General features: G+C 40.3%; 1 protein-coding gene across 1 annotated transcript; it reads right to left on the reverse strand.

Annotated features, from left to right (window-relative positions):
* Window positions 1-1,845: 1,845 nt before the first annotated feature.
* LOC150044884 (zinc finger protein 717-like) lies at window positions 1,846-19,655 on the reverse strand. The gene is made up of 6 exons (XM_090320746.1): window positions 19,576-19,655; window positions 17,330-17,420; window positions 14,046-14,104; window positions 9,816-9,942; window positions 8,983-9,072; window positions 1,846-4,416 (listed from the first exon to the last, which is right to left on the reverse strand). The coding sequence occupies exons 2-6, from the start codon at window positions 17,391-17,393 to the stop codon at window positions 3,359-3,361; spliced, it is 1,398 nt and encodes a 465-aa protein (XP_090176872.1). The 5' UTR covers window positions 17,394-17,420; window positions 19,576-19,655; the 3' UTR covers window positions 1,846-3,358.
* Window positions 19,656-19,886: the final 231 nt, after the last annotated feature.

Here is a 19,886-nt window from a genome sequence, read left to right on the forward strand (position 1 = left end):
AGTCAGTTTTGGAAAGTGAGACAGGATAAATTAGAGGTATTAAAAAGAGTAGTAATCGAACTTGTGTTTCTTTTAAAATAAAAATGGGCGATATGTTGGGAGCCAGAGTGGAATCAAACTGTACCTTGATTTGCATCAGACAATTGCTTTATTGTCTTATTGTTTTCTGGCCTTATTCTGTTTAAATGACCCGAGATTTACCATATGAATGTAACACCTGCAAGTTCCCTGGTTTCAAGAAGGGATATAAGCCTTGAGTTGAGAATAAACGGGGCTGCAGTCTTTACCTGGGCTGCAGACCTCCCGGATCCCATGTGTTTGTCTCTCTTCTATTTTTCCAGTCCCTGCCCCCCATTTCAGGAACCCCAATTTGTTGCTGGTAGGCCCCGGCAATTAAGAAAGCTGAAGAACACGAAGCAGAGTCAGAGCAACAGGAGGAGTCATCTAGGGACACTCATCTGTGTTGCTAACAAAACTATCAGTGAAGTGGAAGAGACTGGCTCAACATGGAAAAACAAAGGGAACCTGAAGTGTTAGGAGAAAGTAGAGGGACATGCGTGGCTGATTGAGCTAGATAGCAGTGAAGAAGGGGAAACAGAAATGTATGATTCATTTTGTGCAAATGCTCAATATCTTTCTGTATGTCAGCATAATGTATTATCCCCCATAATCATCCATGATACTGTCCTCATGACAAAGAAACCTGCAATCTGGCTTTCTATATGCAATCATTGCACAATGATAACATGGCACATAATACTGTACGTCAAATACTTACATTTCTCCCTAAAACCAGTTGTCTCTCTCAGCTGGATTTTTTTTTTTGCCAGTCCTGGAGCTTGAACTTAGGGCCTGAGCACTGTTCTTGGACTTTTTCAAGGCCAGAACTCTACCACTTGAGCCAACACACCACTTCCTGCTTTTTCTATGTATGTCATACTGAGGAATTGAACCCAGGTCTTTGTGCATGCTAGGAAATCACTCTACCACTAGGTTAAACTCCCAGGCCACATCACTTGGATTTCCTTAATCATCTTCTAGCTAGCTGCTGTTCCCCATCTTTTCCATGTTTATAATTTTTTTTGGGGGGAAGGAGGGTCATGGGGCTTGATCTTGGCCTGGGCCCAGTCTCTGAGGTTTTCAGCTCAACGCTATCATCATATCTTAGGCCTGGGGGTTGTCCCTGAGGTCTTCAGCTCAAGGCATTACCCATGAGCCAAGCCCCACTTCCCCTTTTCTAGAGGTTAACTGGGGATAAGATTGTCCGGTCCTTTTGTGCCTGGGCTGGCTTTGAACCTTGATGCTCAGATCTCAGCCTCTTGAGTAGCTAGAGTTACAGGTGTGATCCACCAGGCCCGGCCATGCTTCTAATTTTTTACACTACTGTAAGTTTAACAAATCTATGTCTTAGTTTTGTTTGGGAACAAAATTCTGAAGGGAGCTGGTTAAAGGAATAATTAGTAGTGGTAGGAAGATATTCATCCTCCTGTTAACTTCACCTCCAGAACAGTGAGAATACACAGGTTCTTCACTTAATGAACACTGGTGTTTAATTAAAACTCACTCAGCAGAACAAAAGAACAGGGTAGGAGTCACTAAATCACATGTGATTCATCATCATTGAGTAAATAAACATAAAGAAAGCACTGAAGTCATTTTGGACTTACTCATCCAAAACCAAATACTTATGTGTCTTGTCTTTACCCACCAATGAAACCCGAAGAAGATCTGGGGCTCAAGTGCTAAGCATTAGCATTGAGCAAAGATGCTAAAGGAGTGCTTATGCTCTAACTTCAAGCTAAATGACTTGTGTACACAGATACACACACACACACACACACACACACACACACACACACACAAATATATCCCCAAAAGTATGTCCTTACATGTTTTCTGAATGTTTCATAAATAACTTGAGACAAAAGGTGATGAAAATAACTTTCCTATTGTGCAAATTTTGCAATAAACAAAGAGTAGTATCTTCCAGCATACCTTCCATTCAAAAATTGAATTTGAAATAGCAAGTCATTTGTGTTTTAATGCACGGACCACACACACAACAAACTTTAGGGGATCAATGGAGAAATCAATTCTCTCAGGTACTTGGCTCAAACTGTGAGTCTTTTCCCATCCATCCTTCCCCAGACCATCGTGGAGATTATCTTATTCCAGTCTCAGTGGGTCAGAGCCCTTATTACTGAGTTAATAAAATTAACTTCATAAACTATTCCTTAGTATAAAAGCCACAAATCAACAACTCTACTCTCTTAATTACTTGTAAACCTTGAAGTAATTAATGCCCATCATCTGTGTCCACATCCTTTGGATAATATTCAGGGACTTCACCACTAAACACAATGAGAAATGTTGATTCAGAAAGTGCCCAAGGCTGAAGAGTCATTTCCATTATACCTAGCTTACCTCTGCCATGCAGGATTTCTTTGTACATTTTAGAAATTAGTGCCCCTCCCCCCTTTGGTGACAATCCTCAGGCTTGAACTCCAGGCCCGAGCTTCTTTTGCTCAAGGGTACCACTCTACCACTTGAACCACAGTGCTGCTTCTGGCTTGCTCTTTTTATTTAGTACTGAGGGATCTAACACAGGCCTTCATCCTTGCTAGGTAAGCACTCTACCACTAAGCCACACAGCCAGCTCTTACAGAGGTTTCTGACAAAGGGTTTCCTATATGCTATTTATTTCTTCTGTGAATGCTCTTAATGCTTGCTGAGGGTTGACTTCTATTTAGAAGACTTCCCCTAATGCTCACATATACAGATTTTATATATAGCTAAATGTCTTTCAGAATTTCTCTCTTGTGTATGCTCTGAAATGTACTGAAGACTGATTTCTGATTAAAAATCATTGCACATTTGTTATATTCATTAGTTTTCTTTTCTTCTATGGGAATTGGTTTTGTGATGAACACAGAGGTATGCCTTCCAGATCAAACACTTTCCACATCTGTAATATTCGTAATGTTTTTCTCTCCTATGTGCATTCTATACTTAGCCATCCCTTCGTCATGGACTTTTCACATTCCTTATATTCATATGGTTTCTATCCTGTGTGTGACTTCTTGAAAAACTTTCCCTTTTATTTCATTCATAGGATTCTCTCCTGTGGGTGTTTAGTGATAAATCCTGAGTTGTGCCTTCTGGGGTAAAGACTGAACATTTGCTACATTCATTAAGGGTTTTATCTTGTGTTGGTTCTGTGATGCAAGCTGAGTTTTCTTCCAAAGATTAAAAGTCTTTCCTATTTATTACATTGCTAAGGCTTCTCATATGTGTGAACTCTCTTATGCTTCCTGAGGGTTGAATATTGCATGAAAGACTTTCCACTTTGGTTACATTCCTAAGGTTCCTCATATATGTGAATTCTGTTATGCCTCACGAGATGTGACTTCCACCTGAAAGTCTTACCACATTTGTTGCACTCATAAGGTCTCTCTCCTGTGTGTATTCTCTGATGAAAAATGAGGGAAGGCTTCCATCTGAAAGACTTTCCACATTGATTACATTCATAAGGTTTCTCTCCTGTGTGAATTCTTCGATGAACATAAAGGTATGACGGAAAGGTGAAAGACTTTCCACACTGGTTACATTCATAAGGTTTCTCTCCTGTGTGTGTTCTCCAGTGCAAAGTGAGGTATGACTTCTGTCTATAAGACTTCCCACATTTATTACATTTATAAAATGTCTCTTCTGTGTGAGTTCTCTGATGCCTTCTGAGACCTGATTTTTGGGCAGAAATTTTATTGCGTTCCTCATACTCATACGGTTTCTCTTCTGTTGGAGCTCGAAGTTGGAATGTCAGGTCTGACATCTCAGAAATTAAATTTTCACACTTGATGTATTCATCACATATCTCAGGATATTTGCTGTGAGGTATTGTAAGGCATATTTCATTACTAAAAGATTTCTCACAAGTACAAGGAGTCTCTCCTGTGTACATTTTTGCATGTGTAGTGATGGTCGGTGTTAGGTACAATATTTTTCGACACACAGTACATTCAGCCTTTTTCCTTCCTTCCTGAAGAATTTCTTGGGCAGAGAGAAGAGAATTATGATTCTGCAGCTCTTTTGGACTGTCACAATTGTGACTAAAATGCTCTGAATATCTGAGGGATTCTTCAACAACAGGAGACATACGAGTCCTATATGCAGCATGCATCTCCTCAGCCTCAGGAGACAGAAGCATGTTCTGACACTTAATGAACTCCCCAGTCCTCATCCCTAAGGTGTTCCCATTATTACTAATCAGCTCTGGCTTATGTGTGGAGCTCAAATTAAAAGTTGTTGCTAATCTCACGTTTTCCTCTGCTTTGATACTACTTGCAACTGCTACTGCACAAAGAGATTCATGTAGACTTTCCTGGCAGGTCTTAAACACATTCTCCATTGCTTGGACATCTAAAATGAGTCATAGAAAAAAAGACACAAACATACATGAGATACAAATATTCCTTAATGTAAAGGTAAGGACTTCACTTTCCCATCCTAAGTGTTAGATATTTTAAAATGTAAAAGTGGAAATTGATTTGTGAGAAATATGTGTTTCCCGCTAATAGATGAAGAAAATGATATTGTACAATGACCAATAATGTTTTTCATTTTATGAAGCTAATATTACTCTCATCCCCAAACCAGGGAAAGACCCAACAAAAAAAGAAAACTACAGACCTATCTCTCTAATGAACACAGACAAAAAACTCCTCAATAAAATATTAGCCAACAGAATCCAGAAACAAAACAATCATACACGATGATCAAGTAGGCTTCATCCCACAGATGCAAGGTTGGTTTAACATTCGCAAATCAATCAATGTAATACATCACATTAATAGAGCTAATGATAAGAATCATATGATAATCTCTCTGGACGCGGAGAAGGCATTTGACAAAACACAATATCCATTCATGTTGAAAGCACTAGAAAAAATAGGAATAAGAGTTACATTTCTCAAAATAGTGAAAGCCATATATGAAAAACCTACAGCCAGTATTATACTAAATGGTGAAAGACTGGAACCATTCACGTTAAAATCAGGAACTAGACAGGGATGCCCACTCTCTCCACTTCTCTTCAATATAGTGCTGGAACCCTTAGCCAGAACAATAAGGCAAGAAAGGGACATCAAAGGGATCCACACAGGAAAAGAAGAAATTAAACTATCCCTATTTGCAGATGACATGATCCTCTACTTGAGTGACCCAACAAACTCACTCCCAAACTTCTAGAATTAATTAACGTTCAGAAGTCAGTAGCCTTCTTTACAACAACAATACTCAAACAGAAGGCCAAATCAAGAAGATGATCCCATTCGCAATAGACCCCAAAAGAATAAAACACTTAGGAATTAACTTAACCAAATATGTGATGGAATTATTCAATGAAAACTATAAAAGCCTAATGAAAGAAATTAAAGAGGACGCTAGGAAATGGAAAGACATCCCATGCTCATGGCTAGGGAGAACCAACATAGTGAAAATGGCTATACTGCCAAAATTGATATACAAATTCAATGCAATCCCCATCAAAATCCCATTCTTTACTCAAATAGAAGATACAATCCAAAAATTCATATGGAACAAGAAAAGACCTAGAATAGCCAAAACAATTCTAGGCAAAAGAGCAATGCTGGTGGTATTACAGTACCAGACCTCAAACTCTACTATAGAGCCATAATAACAAAAACTGCTTGGTATTGAAACAAAAATAGACCAGAAGATCAGTGGAACACAATAGAAGACCCAGAAATAGAACCACATATCTATAGGCAACATGTATTTGACAAAGGAGCCAAAGATATACAGTGGAACAAACACAGTCTATTCAATTATTGGTGCTGGCAAAACTGGGCAGCCACATGCAGAAAACTAAAAATTGACCCCAGCCTTTTGCTATGCACAAGCATTAATTCAAAGTGGATCAAAGACCTCAACGTTAGACCGGAAACTGTGAAACTGCTACCTGATAAAGTAGGAGAGACACTGGAACTCATAGGCATAGGCAGAAGATTCCTGAACAGAATCCCAGGGTCACAACAGATTGGAGAGAGATTCAATAAATAGGACTACCTAAAAATAAAAAGTTTCTGTACAGATAAAAACATACTCTCAAAAGTAGAGAGACAGCCAACCAACTGGAAAAAGATGTTCACCAATAATACATCTGACAAATGCTTAATATCCAGTATCTACAGGGAACTCAAGAAATTAATCCCCCCCCAAACCCAACAAACCATTCACTAAATGGGCAAGGAAACTAAAGAGAGACCTATCAGAAGAAGAGATTGAAATGGCAGAAAAGCATATAAGAAAATGGTCATCATCTATGGTCATAAAGGAAATGCAAATAAAAACAACCCTAAGATACCACCTTACCCCAACAAGAATGGCCAAGACTTTGAACTCAGACAATGACAGTTGCTGGTGGGGTTGTGCAGAAAAAGGAACCCTACTACACTGCTGATGGGAATGTAAACTAGTTCAGCCACTCTGGAAAGCAGTGTGGAGGTTTCTTAAAGAACTGAAAACTGATCTTCCCTATGATCCCGTCATACCACTGTGAGCATCTACCTTGAACATCATAACCCAAGATATGACAAGGACCCCTGCTCAGTTATGTTCACCTCTGCACTAATCACAATAGCCAGGCGATGGAAACAATCCAGATGCCCCACTGCAGATGAATGGATACAGAAAATGTGGTATATATACACAATGGAATTCTACATAGCCAACAGACAAGATAATATAATGGCATTCACAGGGAAGTGGATGAATCTAGAGCAAATCATGTTGACTGAGACAAGTCAAGACCTAAGGAACAAAAGGCGCATGGTATCCTTAATATGTGGCTATTAAATCCAAAGAGTACAAGAGCGAGGACTCAATATCTGCACACCCAATGCTATGGACATGGTAATGGAAATATAAACATAACTATATAGACATAAAAACCTATAACTCTATAGATATAATGATTTATTTCATAAATTAATGTTCCTATGACATACAAACCCTTAGCCTAATTTGATTAAGTTCTAATTACTAAGTCCCAGTGATTGTAAATAGAGATCCCTTCTTGAACACTTGTTTGTTAAACCTGTCATTTAAAATATGATGTAAAAATCAACATTAATTAATTCTTAAAAAAAGTGGAAATTGATTTGTAAGAAATATATGCGTTTCTCCTTAAAATATTAAGAAAATGATATTTTACAATGACCAATGTTTTTCTGTGTTTTAGTTTTCTTTTTATATTGCAGGAAATATTTATGCAAGTTACTCAACTATATATTGCTAGTTTTAAGCTGAGTACTGCCTATAGTATACCTGCAGCTGTTTTTTTCAACTACTCTTTTGTTCATACATTGGGGAATAGCTGTCTTTTTTTTATTTTTGAGAAATAATTTATGTATTGTGCTGCTTTGCTTCTTTTTTAAACTTTCTTTTTGTGGCTCATAGGCCTAGGCCCTGTCCCTGAACTCTTCAGCAGAAGGCTACAGCCCCTATCCTTGACCTACAGCCATACTTCCTGCTTTCTAGAGGTTAACTGGAGATAAGAGTCTCAGGTCCTTTTGGGCCCAGGCTGGCTTTGCACCTTGATCCTCAGTTCCTGAGTAGAAGCTAGGATTACCTTACCCAGCTCCAATGCTGCTTTGCTTCTTAAGCATTAAGTGAGTAACAGGAATATTTTCTAGATTCAGAGGCCACAAGAGTGGTTTATATGTCTGTTTGCCTTTGATCTAAGCAAGAATGGTTCTTGACAATAAGGACTTACACCTACATCCCTTCATTTATACCTTCTCACTAAAGTCTCAATTTAGGTATTTGTGGGAATTTTGAAATTTGTTTCTTTCCATTTAAAGTCTCATCAACATTCCTTTTCTGACACTCCTATACCTCAGAACCATGGAAGACGAGAAAAACTCCAGCTCATTTTCTAGTTAATTATCTTCTCTAGACTAAAATTTCATGTTTTATTTTCTTTCCAGTCTTGGGCTTGAACGTAGGACCTGGGCACTGTCCTTGGGTTTTCTCAAGGGTTGAATCCTACCAATTAAATCACTACTTCAGGCTTTTTCTATGTATGTGGTACTGAGTAATCAAACCGTTGTCTTGGTGCATGCTAGGTAAGCATTTTACCATTAGGCTCAACTTCTGGCTGGAAAGGTTTGGTTCTGAATCCCAGTGTCTGCCTACAAGCGAAAAGCCATTATCCTTACCAGAGAATAAAGCCCTGACTTATTCTTTGTTGCCTCATACCTTTAGTCTTAGTGTCAAAGAAAATGAAATCTTATTTCTACATTTCCTTCTTTCTCTCTTTCTTTTTTCTTTGTCAGTCATCGTACTTGAACTCTGGACCAGGGTATTGTCCCTGAGCTCTTCACCTCTTGAGCCACAGCTCCACTTCTCATTTTCAAGCAGTTCATTTGAGAGAAGAGTCTAAGGTCCTCCTGTGATTGGTCTTGCTTTGAACCTTCATCCTCAGATCTCAGCCGGCTAAGCCGCTAAGATTACAGCTAGAATTACAGGTGTTAGCCACCGGCTCCCGGCTTTCTCATTTTATTTTGTTTCACAGTGATTTCCACAGAGAAATCTACCTTTAACTCTACTGCCACATAGAATTCATTATATCACCATATGATTCTTGGAGCCAAGAGGTAGGCCTAGCATGCACAAATACCTGGTTCAGTTCCTTGGTACAACATACAAAGAAAAAAGGCAAAACTGGTGCAATGGCTCAAGTGGTAGAGGGGTAGCCTTGAAAAACCCAAGGACCGTGCTCAGGCCCTGAGACCAAGCACTGGACTGGCAAAAAAAAGGATTCTTCATTCATTCACAAAGAATACCCTAGATTCCACACACAGGACTTAGGGTAACTAAGAACATTATTGCTCAGTACATCACAACATGAACTTACCAATTGGGCTCAGGCTCCAACATCAATATGAAGATGCATTAACTCACCTGTGATATTCTTGTCAGAACACTTTCCTATCCATGGTTCTGCACCTTGCTCTAGCTTGACAATCAATACAGGTTTGGGAACACAGGGCCCTGTAAATTAGAAATAGTGGAAAATTATTGCTTATGCTGGGTCTTCATTGCTGTAAGATCTCAGACATCCCACTCACAAGGTAGCTATTAAATCTTCTTTTCTCATTTCTCACTGGCTCCATGGTTGACCTTTCCCAAGCTCTGGATTGATTCTGTATGGCATAAAATTACCTCTTTTGCTCAAGACTAAAAATCTACCAGTTTGAGTCCCAGCTCCACTAACACTCAGGGTCTTCATGCATGCTAGGCAAGCACTCAACCACAAGGCCAAACTCTCGGTCCTCCACTAACATTTTTGAGGGGTTAATTGGAGTTATAGAGTTTCATGGGAACTTTTCTGCCATTGCTGGCTTCAAATTAGAATTCTCAGATTTCTTCCTCCTGGATGAACCATTGCAACTAGTGGCAGATTTCCATTATAAACTCACTGTTTAGTGATTTGTAGATCTATTTCAAAAAATGATATATATTCTATTCTAGATTGTTTATCTACTTACAATTACTGTGTAAGTTTGGAATGTCATCCCCATTAGTGGGAACATAATTTAGAACTTTTGTCAAAGTGCTGATTAGGTATCCTGAAGAATGAGAACAACATTACCTTAGGTTTTCTGTAGAATGAAATGATATTTCTCAGGGCCTGGAATCTTACATTTAAATAGCATTGAAAGTTTGATAAATACTCACATATCTACAGAATACCAAGGCACTTGACCTTGCATGTTAATTTGACTTTTGCTCACCTAATGACACCAGGTTGCTGTAGGTCTCCAGCATTACATCTCTGTACAGAGTCCTCTGAGCGTTGTCCAGATTCTGCCACTCCTCCCAGCTGAAATCCACAGCTACATCATCAAATGACACCAGCTTCTGTAATGGCACATGTCCATCAAGTAATAAGCCCTGAGTTATAAGCACACCATGTCTAGAATTTTATTTTTCTATAGGAATGTGTTAGACTTACATAAAATATTGACATGAAGAGGTTAGGGATGGTGCTTAGGCCCAGAGTTCAAGTCCCATAAGCCACAAAAGGAAAAAAAAAAAAGGCAAGCCAGATGCTGGTGACTCAAACCTGTCATCCTAACTACTCAGGAGACTGAGATCTGAGGACCATGGTTTAAAGCTGGCCTGGCACAAAATTCCATGAGACTCATTTCCAACTACCCACCAGAAAATGGTTAATGGCTGTGGCATATTGTGGTAAAAAATTGTGGTACTGACAAAGGGGGGGGCAATAGATTTAGGTTATAAATGGAATTATTCCATTGAAAAGGAACTACATTATATGATGGCATATGCTGGTACTGTGAGAATATTGCAAAATCTTAGGGTATCAAGTAATAATACAGTGAAGTACATCCAGAGTGTTAATTTCCTATGTCTAGCATAATAATCAGTTGGGGAAGAAACTTTCGTTTTTTTGTGTGGGTTGTAGGGCTTGAACTCTGGGCCTAGGCACTGTTCCTGAGCTCTTCAGCTCAAGGCTATCACCCTACCTATGAAGCCACAGTGCCACTTCCCATATTCTAGTGGTTAACTGTAGATGAGAGTCTCACAGACTTTCTAATGGCCAGGCTGGCTTTGAACCAAATCTTCAGATATCTGCCTGATACCTGAGTAGGTACGATTACAGGTGTAAATCACTGCGCCTGGGAAGAAATTTATTTCTTACTGTTTTATAGTACTACGAGTTTACTGTATGTTTCACTTTTTCAAAAGCACTAATGTTTCAGACTGAGGATGACCTTTATTCTGAACATAATGGGAAGTGGCTCAAGGGGTAGAGTGGTAGGGAGCCTTGAGCTGAAGAACTCAGGGGCAATACCCAGGGTAGGACAGTAGCCTTGAATTCAAGTGCTCATGGCCCAAAGTCCAAGCCCCATCATTGTCCCTGCTCCCACACAAAAGAAAAGGGAAAAAAATTGGAGATTGGAGAGGCTTTTCTAAAGAGAATATATACAAATAGTGGTTCAAAGTATGGAAAGAATTTCAATATCAATAGTCATGAGAAAAATTAAAAGTACAATGAAATCACTACTTTAAATATGTTAATATAAACATAGTTTTAAACAAAAAGAACCACACACACACACACACACACACAAACCCCCCAAAAAACTTCCAAATTCTAACTATTGCTGGGAAGGTTGTGAGAAGAAAGAAAAGTTTGGTATATTCCTGGAAGGAATATAAAACAATCAAAAATTGTGTGGAGAGTGTTAAAAAAAGAACTGAATGTAGAATTACATAGGAATGTGGTCCAACACTTATATGTCTAGATTTTTAACCAATGGAAGAGAAAGCAGAGACTAGAACAAATATGTGGAACATCACTTAACAACTATTCATAATAACCAAACGATAGAAGTATGCAAAACAATGCATTAAAAAGGAAGAACATTTTACTATATTTTACAGATGAGTCTTGAAACTAAATAAAATACAGCAGTCATAAAGGAACAGCTAGGGTATGATTTCCCTTCCAGAGCTTCCAAGGATGACCGAACCCATAGACCCAAATAGCATGATGGTTCCAGAGAATGGAGTAGAGAGGAACAGGAGCTGAATGCTTAATGATTATACGTGGAAGATGAAAATTGGTGTAGTTGGATAGAAGGAATAGGGAGTTGTACCCTAAACAATGGTTAATGTAGCCACACAGGATGGGACACTCCTATACTCCCTGATCTTGGGAAACTCAAGGATTTCTAGCCATCCTAGACTACATGGAAAGATCTATCATCAAAAGGAATGTGGACAGGCTTGGAGTTTGGCATAGTTGTAGAGTGCTTGTATGAAGACCAGGGTTCAATTCATTGGTACCATATACACAGAAAAAGCCAGAAGTGGTGCTGTGGCTCAAGCAGTAGATCACTAGGCTTGAGGAAAGCTGAAGGACAGCACTCAGACCGAGTTCAAGCCAAAGGAGTGCTTTAAAAAAAAAATAAGGGCCAGGAACTTGGCCTAGTGGTTAAAGTGCTTGCCTAGCATGCACGAAGACCCGGGTTCGATTCCTTGGTACCACATACATATAGAAAAAGCTGGAAGTGGTGCTGAGGCTCAAGTTGTAGAGCTCTAGCCTTGAGAAAGTCCAAGGACAGTGCTCAGGCCCTGAGCTCAAGCCCAAGACTGGCAAAAAAAAAAAAATAAGGAAGCTTGGCACCTGGGCTGGTGGCTCACTTCTATAATCCTAGCTACTCAAGAGGCTGAGATCTGAGGATCAAGGTTTAAAGCCATCCTGGCACAAAAAGACCTGACACTCCTTTCTCCAATTAACCTTTAGAAAATGGGAAGTGAGGCTTGGCTCCAGGGTAAGGTGGTAGCCTTCAGCTGAAGAGCTCAGAGGCAGTGCCCAGGCTGAGTTCAAGCTCCATGTCCCACCAAAACAAACAAACAAACAAACAAAAGAATATGGAGAAATCTAGACTCTGTGAAGTTTATTAGGGATATACATAGTGTATATGTCTCTTTTCCTGTTGTAATAACAAATGAAGTGTTTGGAAACATTTTAAAAGTTTTTACCTAGAAATGTACAATACAAATGGAATTAATAACAAACACATATGGACAATAGATACAAATTATTATAACATGTGTATTCTGCTTTTAGTTTTTGTGTCTTTTCACTGACTCCTGTTCAAATGAGTCACATATACCTGAATCATTTCTCCCAGTCAATATATGCCACACATGTTAGCTTGTACTGAACTTCCTGAGAAATTAAAAGCAATTACTAAGCAAATGTCTGTTAGATTTTGCCACCAATGATATTTCAAATATAGAAACCCTACTCACTGTATTATTTAGTATCAATACAAGCTTCTAACTTACACTGGCAGTGGATGAGAATCTTCAAATATAGTGACCAAAAAAAAAACCAAAACCACAGTACCACATCAAATGAGGTTAGACCACATAAAGGCAATACAATTCGGAGTGTACTTTGCATGCACGAAATCCTGGGTTCTACTCCTTGCTACCAGATGCATAGAAAAAACCGTAAGTGGTGCTGTGGCTCAAGTGGTAGAGCTCTAGCCTTAAGAAAACCCAAGAACACTGCTCAGGCCCTCAGTTCAAGCCCAGGACTGGCAAAATAAATAAATAAATCTCTTGTAGGGAGCCCTGAATTTGAGCTGAAGGTAAAAAATTTTGAGAAGTTGGAACTCCACCCTGACAACACTTTGAGAGCTGGCCAAGGAAGGGTTAAAACAGACAACTCTGGAGAGGGTTAAGAGACCCTTCCCCACCCTCTTCCCCTTCCTCAGTGCTGCAAAGGCTGGGACCTGAACAATGCATGCTGTTGACTTTTTTTTCCTCTGTATGTGGTACTGAGGAATCAAACATGGGTCTTCGTGCATGCTAGGCAAGCACTCTAACACTTGGCCAAACTCCCAACCGTGACGTTTTCTTACAACCAAAAAAAAAAAAGTATGAAGAAATTGAAGCAAATCTGCACTCAACTTAGAATGTGCAGATTTTAAACTTTGCTAAACTATCTTTTGTCGGGGGCCAAGTAACACCATGTCTAATAACTTTCTGCTGAGGCTTGTAGTAGGGATAAAACACGTGCACCTCTTTGTCCTGTCCATATTTTATACTGATAGGCTCCCGTACCCAATATAAGGAGGAGTGATTTGGGGAATAAAGAGGAGAGAGAGACCTTCCTGCCTTGAAGAAGCTGCGTGGCATCTCTGTTCATGCTCCAGGGTAAGAAGGCTGAGTGCAGGAGGACAGTGGGCCTCTTCCTCTCAAGATTGGCCTGGTTGGGGTGTATTTTTCCCCATCTCCTCTACTAGTAGATAGGGACTGGGGACAAAGGACCCTGACAATCTTTGTGACTTATGCACATGTCCCCGAAGCTGAATGTTTGCTCATGTCCTTAAAGCTGAATGCTTTTCTGTTTTTTAAATCTTGAACACCATTAGATTAATAAAATGAAATGTAAAACAAAGTGAGAAAAAGCAACTCACCAGAGATCCTTTCATTCTTTCTTGCTGTTGAGAATGAACACAAGATTCTGGAAGCATGGCTGGAAGAGAAGCAAATGAGGTAGTCAGTGTGATTTTTCCCCAGATTTTCCTGCTCAAAACATTATACAAGTGTGGTGGTTCACGCCTTTAATCCTACCTACTCAAGAAGTAGAGATCTGAGGATCAAGGTGGAAAGCCAGCCAGGACACAAAAGAACCTGAGATTTAGCCTCAAGAAAATGGGAAGTGGATCTTGGCTTGAGGGTATGATAGTAGCCTTGAGCTGAAGATTGCAGGGACAGTGCCCAGGCCCAGTTCAAGCCCAAGGACCCCCCCCCCACACACACAAAATGATAGCTGAATAAATAAACCAACTAACGTGATGCAAGGGTTGGAAAAGCAAAAACTTTTCTCTCTCTCTCTCTCATTTTTTTTTTGTCAGTCCTGGGGCTTGGACTCTGAGCCTAGGCATTGCCCCTGAGCTCTTCAGCTCAAGGTTACTTACTCTACCCTGAAGCCACAGCAGCACTTCCTGTTTGGTAGGAGTCTCACAGTCTTTAGTACCTGGCCTGGCTTTGAGCTGAACTCCTCAGATCTCAGCCTCCTGAGTAGCGAGGATTACAGGCTTGAGCCACCATGCTGGCTAAGCATTCGTTTTTCTTTTTGCCAGTCATGGACTTGATCTCAGCGCATAAGCACTGTCCTTGGGCTTTTCTCAAGGCTAACGTTCTACCATCTAGGCCATTGCACCATTTCTGGCTTTTCTATGTATGTGGTACCAAGGAATCAAACCCAGATCTTCGTGTATGCTGGACAAGCACTCTACCACTAGGCCAAACTTCTGGCTCCGTATAAAGCTTTCCTAAGGGAGCAGAATCTTTTATGTTTCAAATAACACCTTAAACTCTTCACCTAGGACCAATACACACTCCATTAATTGGTAGGCATTATAAAACCAATTCATTTTTAGATTAAACATGTAACAAACCCTGGACATCCTCCTGGAGATACAGCACTTAATAACCATACAACATAAAATATCCCAATCAACCATCCACAGCCAAGGATGAAAACTAACGGATTTGGATTTTTTTTTTTTAATTTGTTTTGCTTTTTAGTCAATCATGGGACTTGAACTCCAGCCTGGGTGCTGTCCCTGAGTTCATCAGCTGAAGGCTATCACCCTACCCCTGGGCCTGAGCGCTGTCCTTGAGTTCTTCAGCTCAAGGATACCGCCGTACCCTTGAGTCAAGCCTCATTTCCCATTTTCTAGAGGCTAATTGAAGATAAGAGTCTCAAGGTCCTTTTGTACCTGGGCTGGCTTTGAATCAAGATCCTCAGATTTCTCAGCCTCCTCAGTAGTTATGATTCCAGGTGTGAACTACTGCACCTGGCTTATTTCAGGCTGTTTTATTAGAAATAGAATCTGTATTTAGAAGTCAGGATTGGGGCCAGGAGTTTAGCCTAGTGGTAGAGTGCTTGCCTGGCAGGCAGGAAGACTCGGGTTTCATTCCCCAGTAACACACAGATAGAAAAAGCCATAAGTGGTGCTGTGGCTCAAATGGTAAAGCTCTAGGCTTGAGAAAGTCCAAGGACAGTGCTCATGCCCTCAGCTCAAGCCCCAGGACTAGCAAAAAAAAAAAAAAAAACCAAAAAACAAAAATGTAGGTATTGTAACTGGGCTTTGGTGGCTTTGGTTCTAATCTTACCTATTTAGAGGTCTGAGATCTGAGGATCAAAGTCAGCTGGAACAGGAAAGCCTTAGAGGACTCAATTCTCCAATAAATACTCACAAATAGCTAGAAGAGGAGATGTGGCTAAGTGGTACTACATTAGTCCTGAAGAAACATGGTCAGTACCCAGACCACACCATGACCTCAAGAACAAGTAGAAGCACACAAAAAAGGGCATTGCACTATATTTAAATTATATTATTATTATTATTGCCAGTCTTGGGGCTTGGACTCAGGGTCTGAGCACTTTGGGCATTTCTCAAGGCTACCATTCTACCACTTGAGCCACAGCACCAATTCTGGATTTTTTCTGTATATGTGGTACCATGAAATCGAACTCAGGTCTTCATGAATGCTAGGCAAGCATTCTACCACTAGGCTGTCCTTCTGACCCTAAATTATATTTTATCAATTGTTTTAGAATCCAAGTTTAGTCAGTCTCATTTGAAGTGATGTAAAACAGGCTCATAATTCTAATTGCAATTTGTCAAGAACAGAAGAATAAAGTGGAAAAGGTCCCTGCACTTGAAACCATGACTTCATGTCCTAGCTAATAATTAGGCTTGGCGCATTCCGTAGGCCGGCTCATTTTCTTTCTTGAAAGTTGTTCTAAATCTTCAGACATCACCAAGTGATTGAGAGTGTTGGAGGAGAGTAACACATGGGAATCAGAACCAATTATTGCTTAAGGCAAGGATACATCATCCTCTTCCTGTGCTTTTCTGCCTCTGGTGTGTAGGGCTTGTCAGAGTTGGTCAAGTTTGTCCTTTTAGAATGGAGACTCCTATTCATAGAGTAACCTCCTTCAAACATTGCCAGGGTCCCTTCCTAAAAACATAGGATCAGCACACACCACTCCAATTTCCTTATGTAAAACTGTCTCTAGACACAAGGTTGTGTGTAAACACGTGTGAACTCAAGCCAGCAGTACTAAGAAGGATAATATGGCAGTAGCAGAGCAGAAACTCCTCTAGGAGAAACAAATCTGCCCCCCTCAAAAGTAATTATAATAAGACTGGAGGCAGGCACACACACTTCACAATTTTGCTACAATTTTTTTTTTTCCCCAGTCCTGGGCTTGAGGTCAGGGCCTGAGCACTGTCCTTGGACTTTCTCAAGGCTAGAGCTCTACCACTTGAGCCTCAGCACCATTTCTGGCTTTTTTCTATGCATGTGGTGCCAAGGAATCGAACCCGGGTCTTCATGCATACTAGGCAAGCACTTTAACCACTAGGCCAAACTCCCCGCCCCCTTTTGCTACAATTTTTAAAGTGCTTATCTTACAGCTAGGCAAAGTGAATAAGAAGGTCACGTGGGTTAACAGCAGAATCACTCAGTCATGGAGTATAAATGCATAGCTCCTGTTCTCCTAGTCTAGAGAACCACACAACATGCTCTAGGAGCTTCAGGAGCCACTTACTGCCATATGGAGGCACGTAGGCTAAGGCTAAAAGCAACACAAACTCATGAATCCCACACAAATCCTCCACCTCAGACTAGAGAAACACATGGAAGGTAAATGCTGGTCCTGAGCACAGTTCGTGGTTCATACCTGACATTGGTTCTACAGCCTGAGATCCCTTCGAGTCACAGCTCCCAAGGTCCACTGAAGACATCCTGGGCACTTAGCTTGGGGCTCTGACCTACAAAAGGCAAAACTGTACTTCAGAGTGCTTCCAGCAGCAAGGCAAAGTGAGAGAAAACAGGTCTTGCAAATGGAGAAAACCAACAGGGGAGATGGATCATCCACCCGCCACCTCCCCTCACCCCCAAAAAACCCCAGCACTTTTACAGGCTTTGCACTCCAAAGGAGACTACAATTCCCACAATGTGCTGTCATGTAGGCTTGTTAACTGAGGTTCATCCAGTCCAGTGCCATACCTTAGGTCCAGGAGTATGTGGGTGCCTGGAGGATTTTCTCTTCTAGCTGCAGGAGCTAAGTTGAATTTCTTCTTAAAAATTCACGGTTTACCTCCTGAAACACTGTGAGACCAACTAGAAAATGGAAATGTTTGGGGAGCATTAGATGAGTTGATTTTTGTAATTCTTAGTTCTAATAATGTAATTGAGGTTATTGCATTGTTTTATTATTTTTTGAACTTCTCCACGCTCTCACTTTAGGTAGTTGAAATACTAGCTACTCAGAAGGCTGAGACCTCAGGATCAAGGTTCAAAGCCAGCCTGGACACAAAAGGACCTGAGACTCTTATTTCCAATTAATCTCTAGAAAACAGGAAATGGGGCTTGACTCAAGGGTACAGCAGTAGCCTTGAGCTGAAGGGCTCAGGGACTGCATCCAGGCTGAGTTCAAGTCCCAGGAACCTCCTTTACCCTGCCCAAGGTATTTTGCATGCCAGGTGAGGTGGCTCACATCTATAATTCTAGCTACTTATGAGGAACACTGAGATAGGAGGATCACACTTCAGTGCCAGCCTGGGCATGGAAATCCATGAGACTCTCATTTCTTTTTAATCACTAAAAAAACAGAAGTGGCACTGTGGCTCAAACTGGTGTTGCACAAGCCTGAAGTTGAAAAGCTCAGGGACAGCAACCAGGCCCACAGTTCAAGCCCCATGACTAAAGGAAGGAAGAAAAAAAAATATTCGCAGCAACTAAACTAAATTCCTAGTCTTTTTTCCACTGTTCTCATGTGCACTTAATGTATACACTGAAATAAAATCAGAGGATTGTTAAGTAGATATAAGGCACAATCCTTGTGTCAATTTAGATTTCTCAAAAATCTAACAATGAATTTCTTAGACCCATCCAAAATCCATATATAAAATGTTAAGGAGTTTTTGGTGACTAGTTTTTGAATTCTGCATTTTCTCTAAGGGTTTTTTGTTTTTGTTTTGTGTTGTTGTGTTTTCTTGTTGTACTGTTTTGTGCTGTTGGTGCTGTGGCTTGACCTCATAGCTTGGGCACTGTCTGTGAGCTATGCTAACTAGTGAAAAGTTTCCTTACAGGGGTTTCTTAGGGCATGGTACATCACCGCCCTCAATTCCATTGCTCTTCAAGGGGACCTCACATTTGTCTTCCCAGACCTTATCCATTAGCCTGTGGAAGAGATCCTTTGTCTTCCTCCATTAAAGCGTGAGATCCCACGCTTTGTTCTTAAAGGTTTATTGTGATTGGAAGGAGAGAGTAGGGAATTTTCATGCCTGCTATTCAGTCATCCAATGTATGGGTTCCCCCTGTTTTGTGGACTTAATCTATTCCTCAGGAAAATTGAGATTGTAGGGCATATTTGGATGTAGAGACTTCAAGTTGGAAGCACCTAAAATAATATAAAGGAAAATAGCAAAATGCCTTTTTGGAAAAGTAAATTCCTCAGTAGCAAAGAGAGAAGATCAGGTAAAAACTGGGGTGCTTCCAAGATAAGCTGCTCTGTCTAGTTTTCATTGTCCAATGTTACATTATTTATACATTTACTCCTGAATGTTTTATTTCTTATTCTAGTATAAATAGAATTGACTCCCTAAATTATTGTTAAATTGTTCATTGCTCATATAAGTTCAATTTTTAATATTACTATTATTATTATTATTCTTTTTGCCAGTCCTAGGTTTGGGCTCAGGGCATGAGGACTGTCCTTGGGTTTTCTCAAGCTCTACCATTTGAGCCACAGCACCACTTCTGGCTTTTTTTTAGTGAAGGACAGCTGGTGAGATTTTCAGTACCTATTCTGTGCTGACAGACTCTGAGACCCCTAAACTGCCATCAGAGAAGGGTTCTGCCAGGATGAGTCTGTACCAACCAAAGAACACTGCAGTGACAAACAGCCTGATTTCTACTCACAAATTGTGTTCAAGGTGACTTCGTAGGTGATTCTGTTCTTCCTGTGAGGAACAGAGGCCACCAGATGGAGTCTCCACTCTGACACTTCCAAGATCACTGTAGCAAAGAGAAAGGAAAACAATGACTTTCACATTGACCCATAGCGTCTTCAGCTATGGTGTTGTAATCACATTACTGTGCTGAACCTGGGAAAGTACAGAAAAGCATAAGTCTACCATGTTCTGGAAAGTAATCAGGCATGTACGTAAACATACTCACAAGTGTTATTATACTCACAAGTGTTGTAGGCCCATAGATAAGAAGTCACTTGG

Source organism: Megascapheus bottae, chromosome 29 (assembly GCF_031878675.1).
Source record: "Megascapheus bottae isolate mThoBot1 chromosome 29, mThoBot2.hap1, whole genome shotgun sequence".
NCBI classification, from domain to species: domain Eukaryota; kingdom Metazoa; phylum Chordata; class Mammalia; order Rodentia; family Geomyidae; genus Megascapheus; species Megascapheus bottae.

Bases quoted from the DNA above. Each gene is read 5' to 3' on its own strand.
- LOC150044884 (XM_090320746.1), bottom strand. From the start codon at position 17,393: ATGTCTTCAGTGGACCTTGGGAGCTGTGACTCGAAGGGATCTCAGGCT. The intron at 14,105-17,329 runs GTATGAACCACG...CTTCTCTTCCAG, and splicing joins GGCTGTAGAACCAATGTCAG to CCATGCTTCCAGAATCTTGT. The intron at 9,943-14,045 runs GTGAGTTGCTTT...GTGCCATTACAG, and splicing joins AAAGAATGAAAGGATCTCTG to AAGCTGGTGTCATTTGATGA.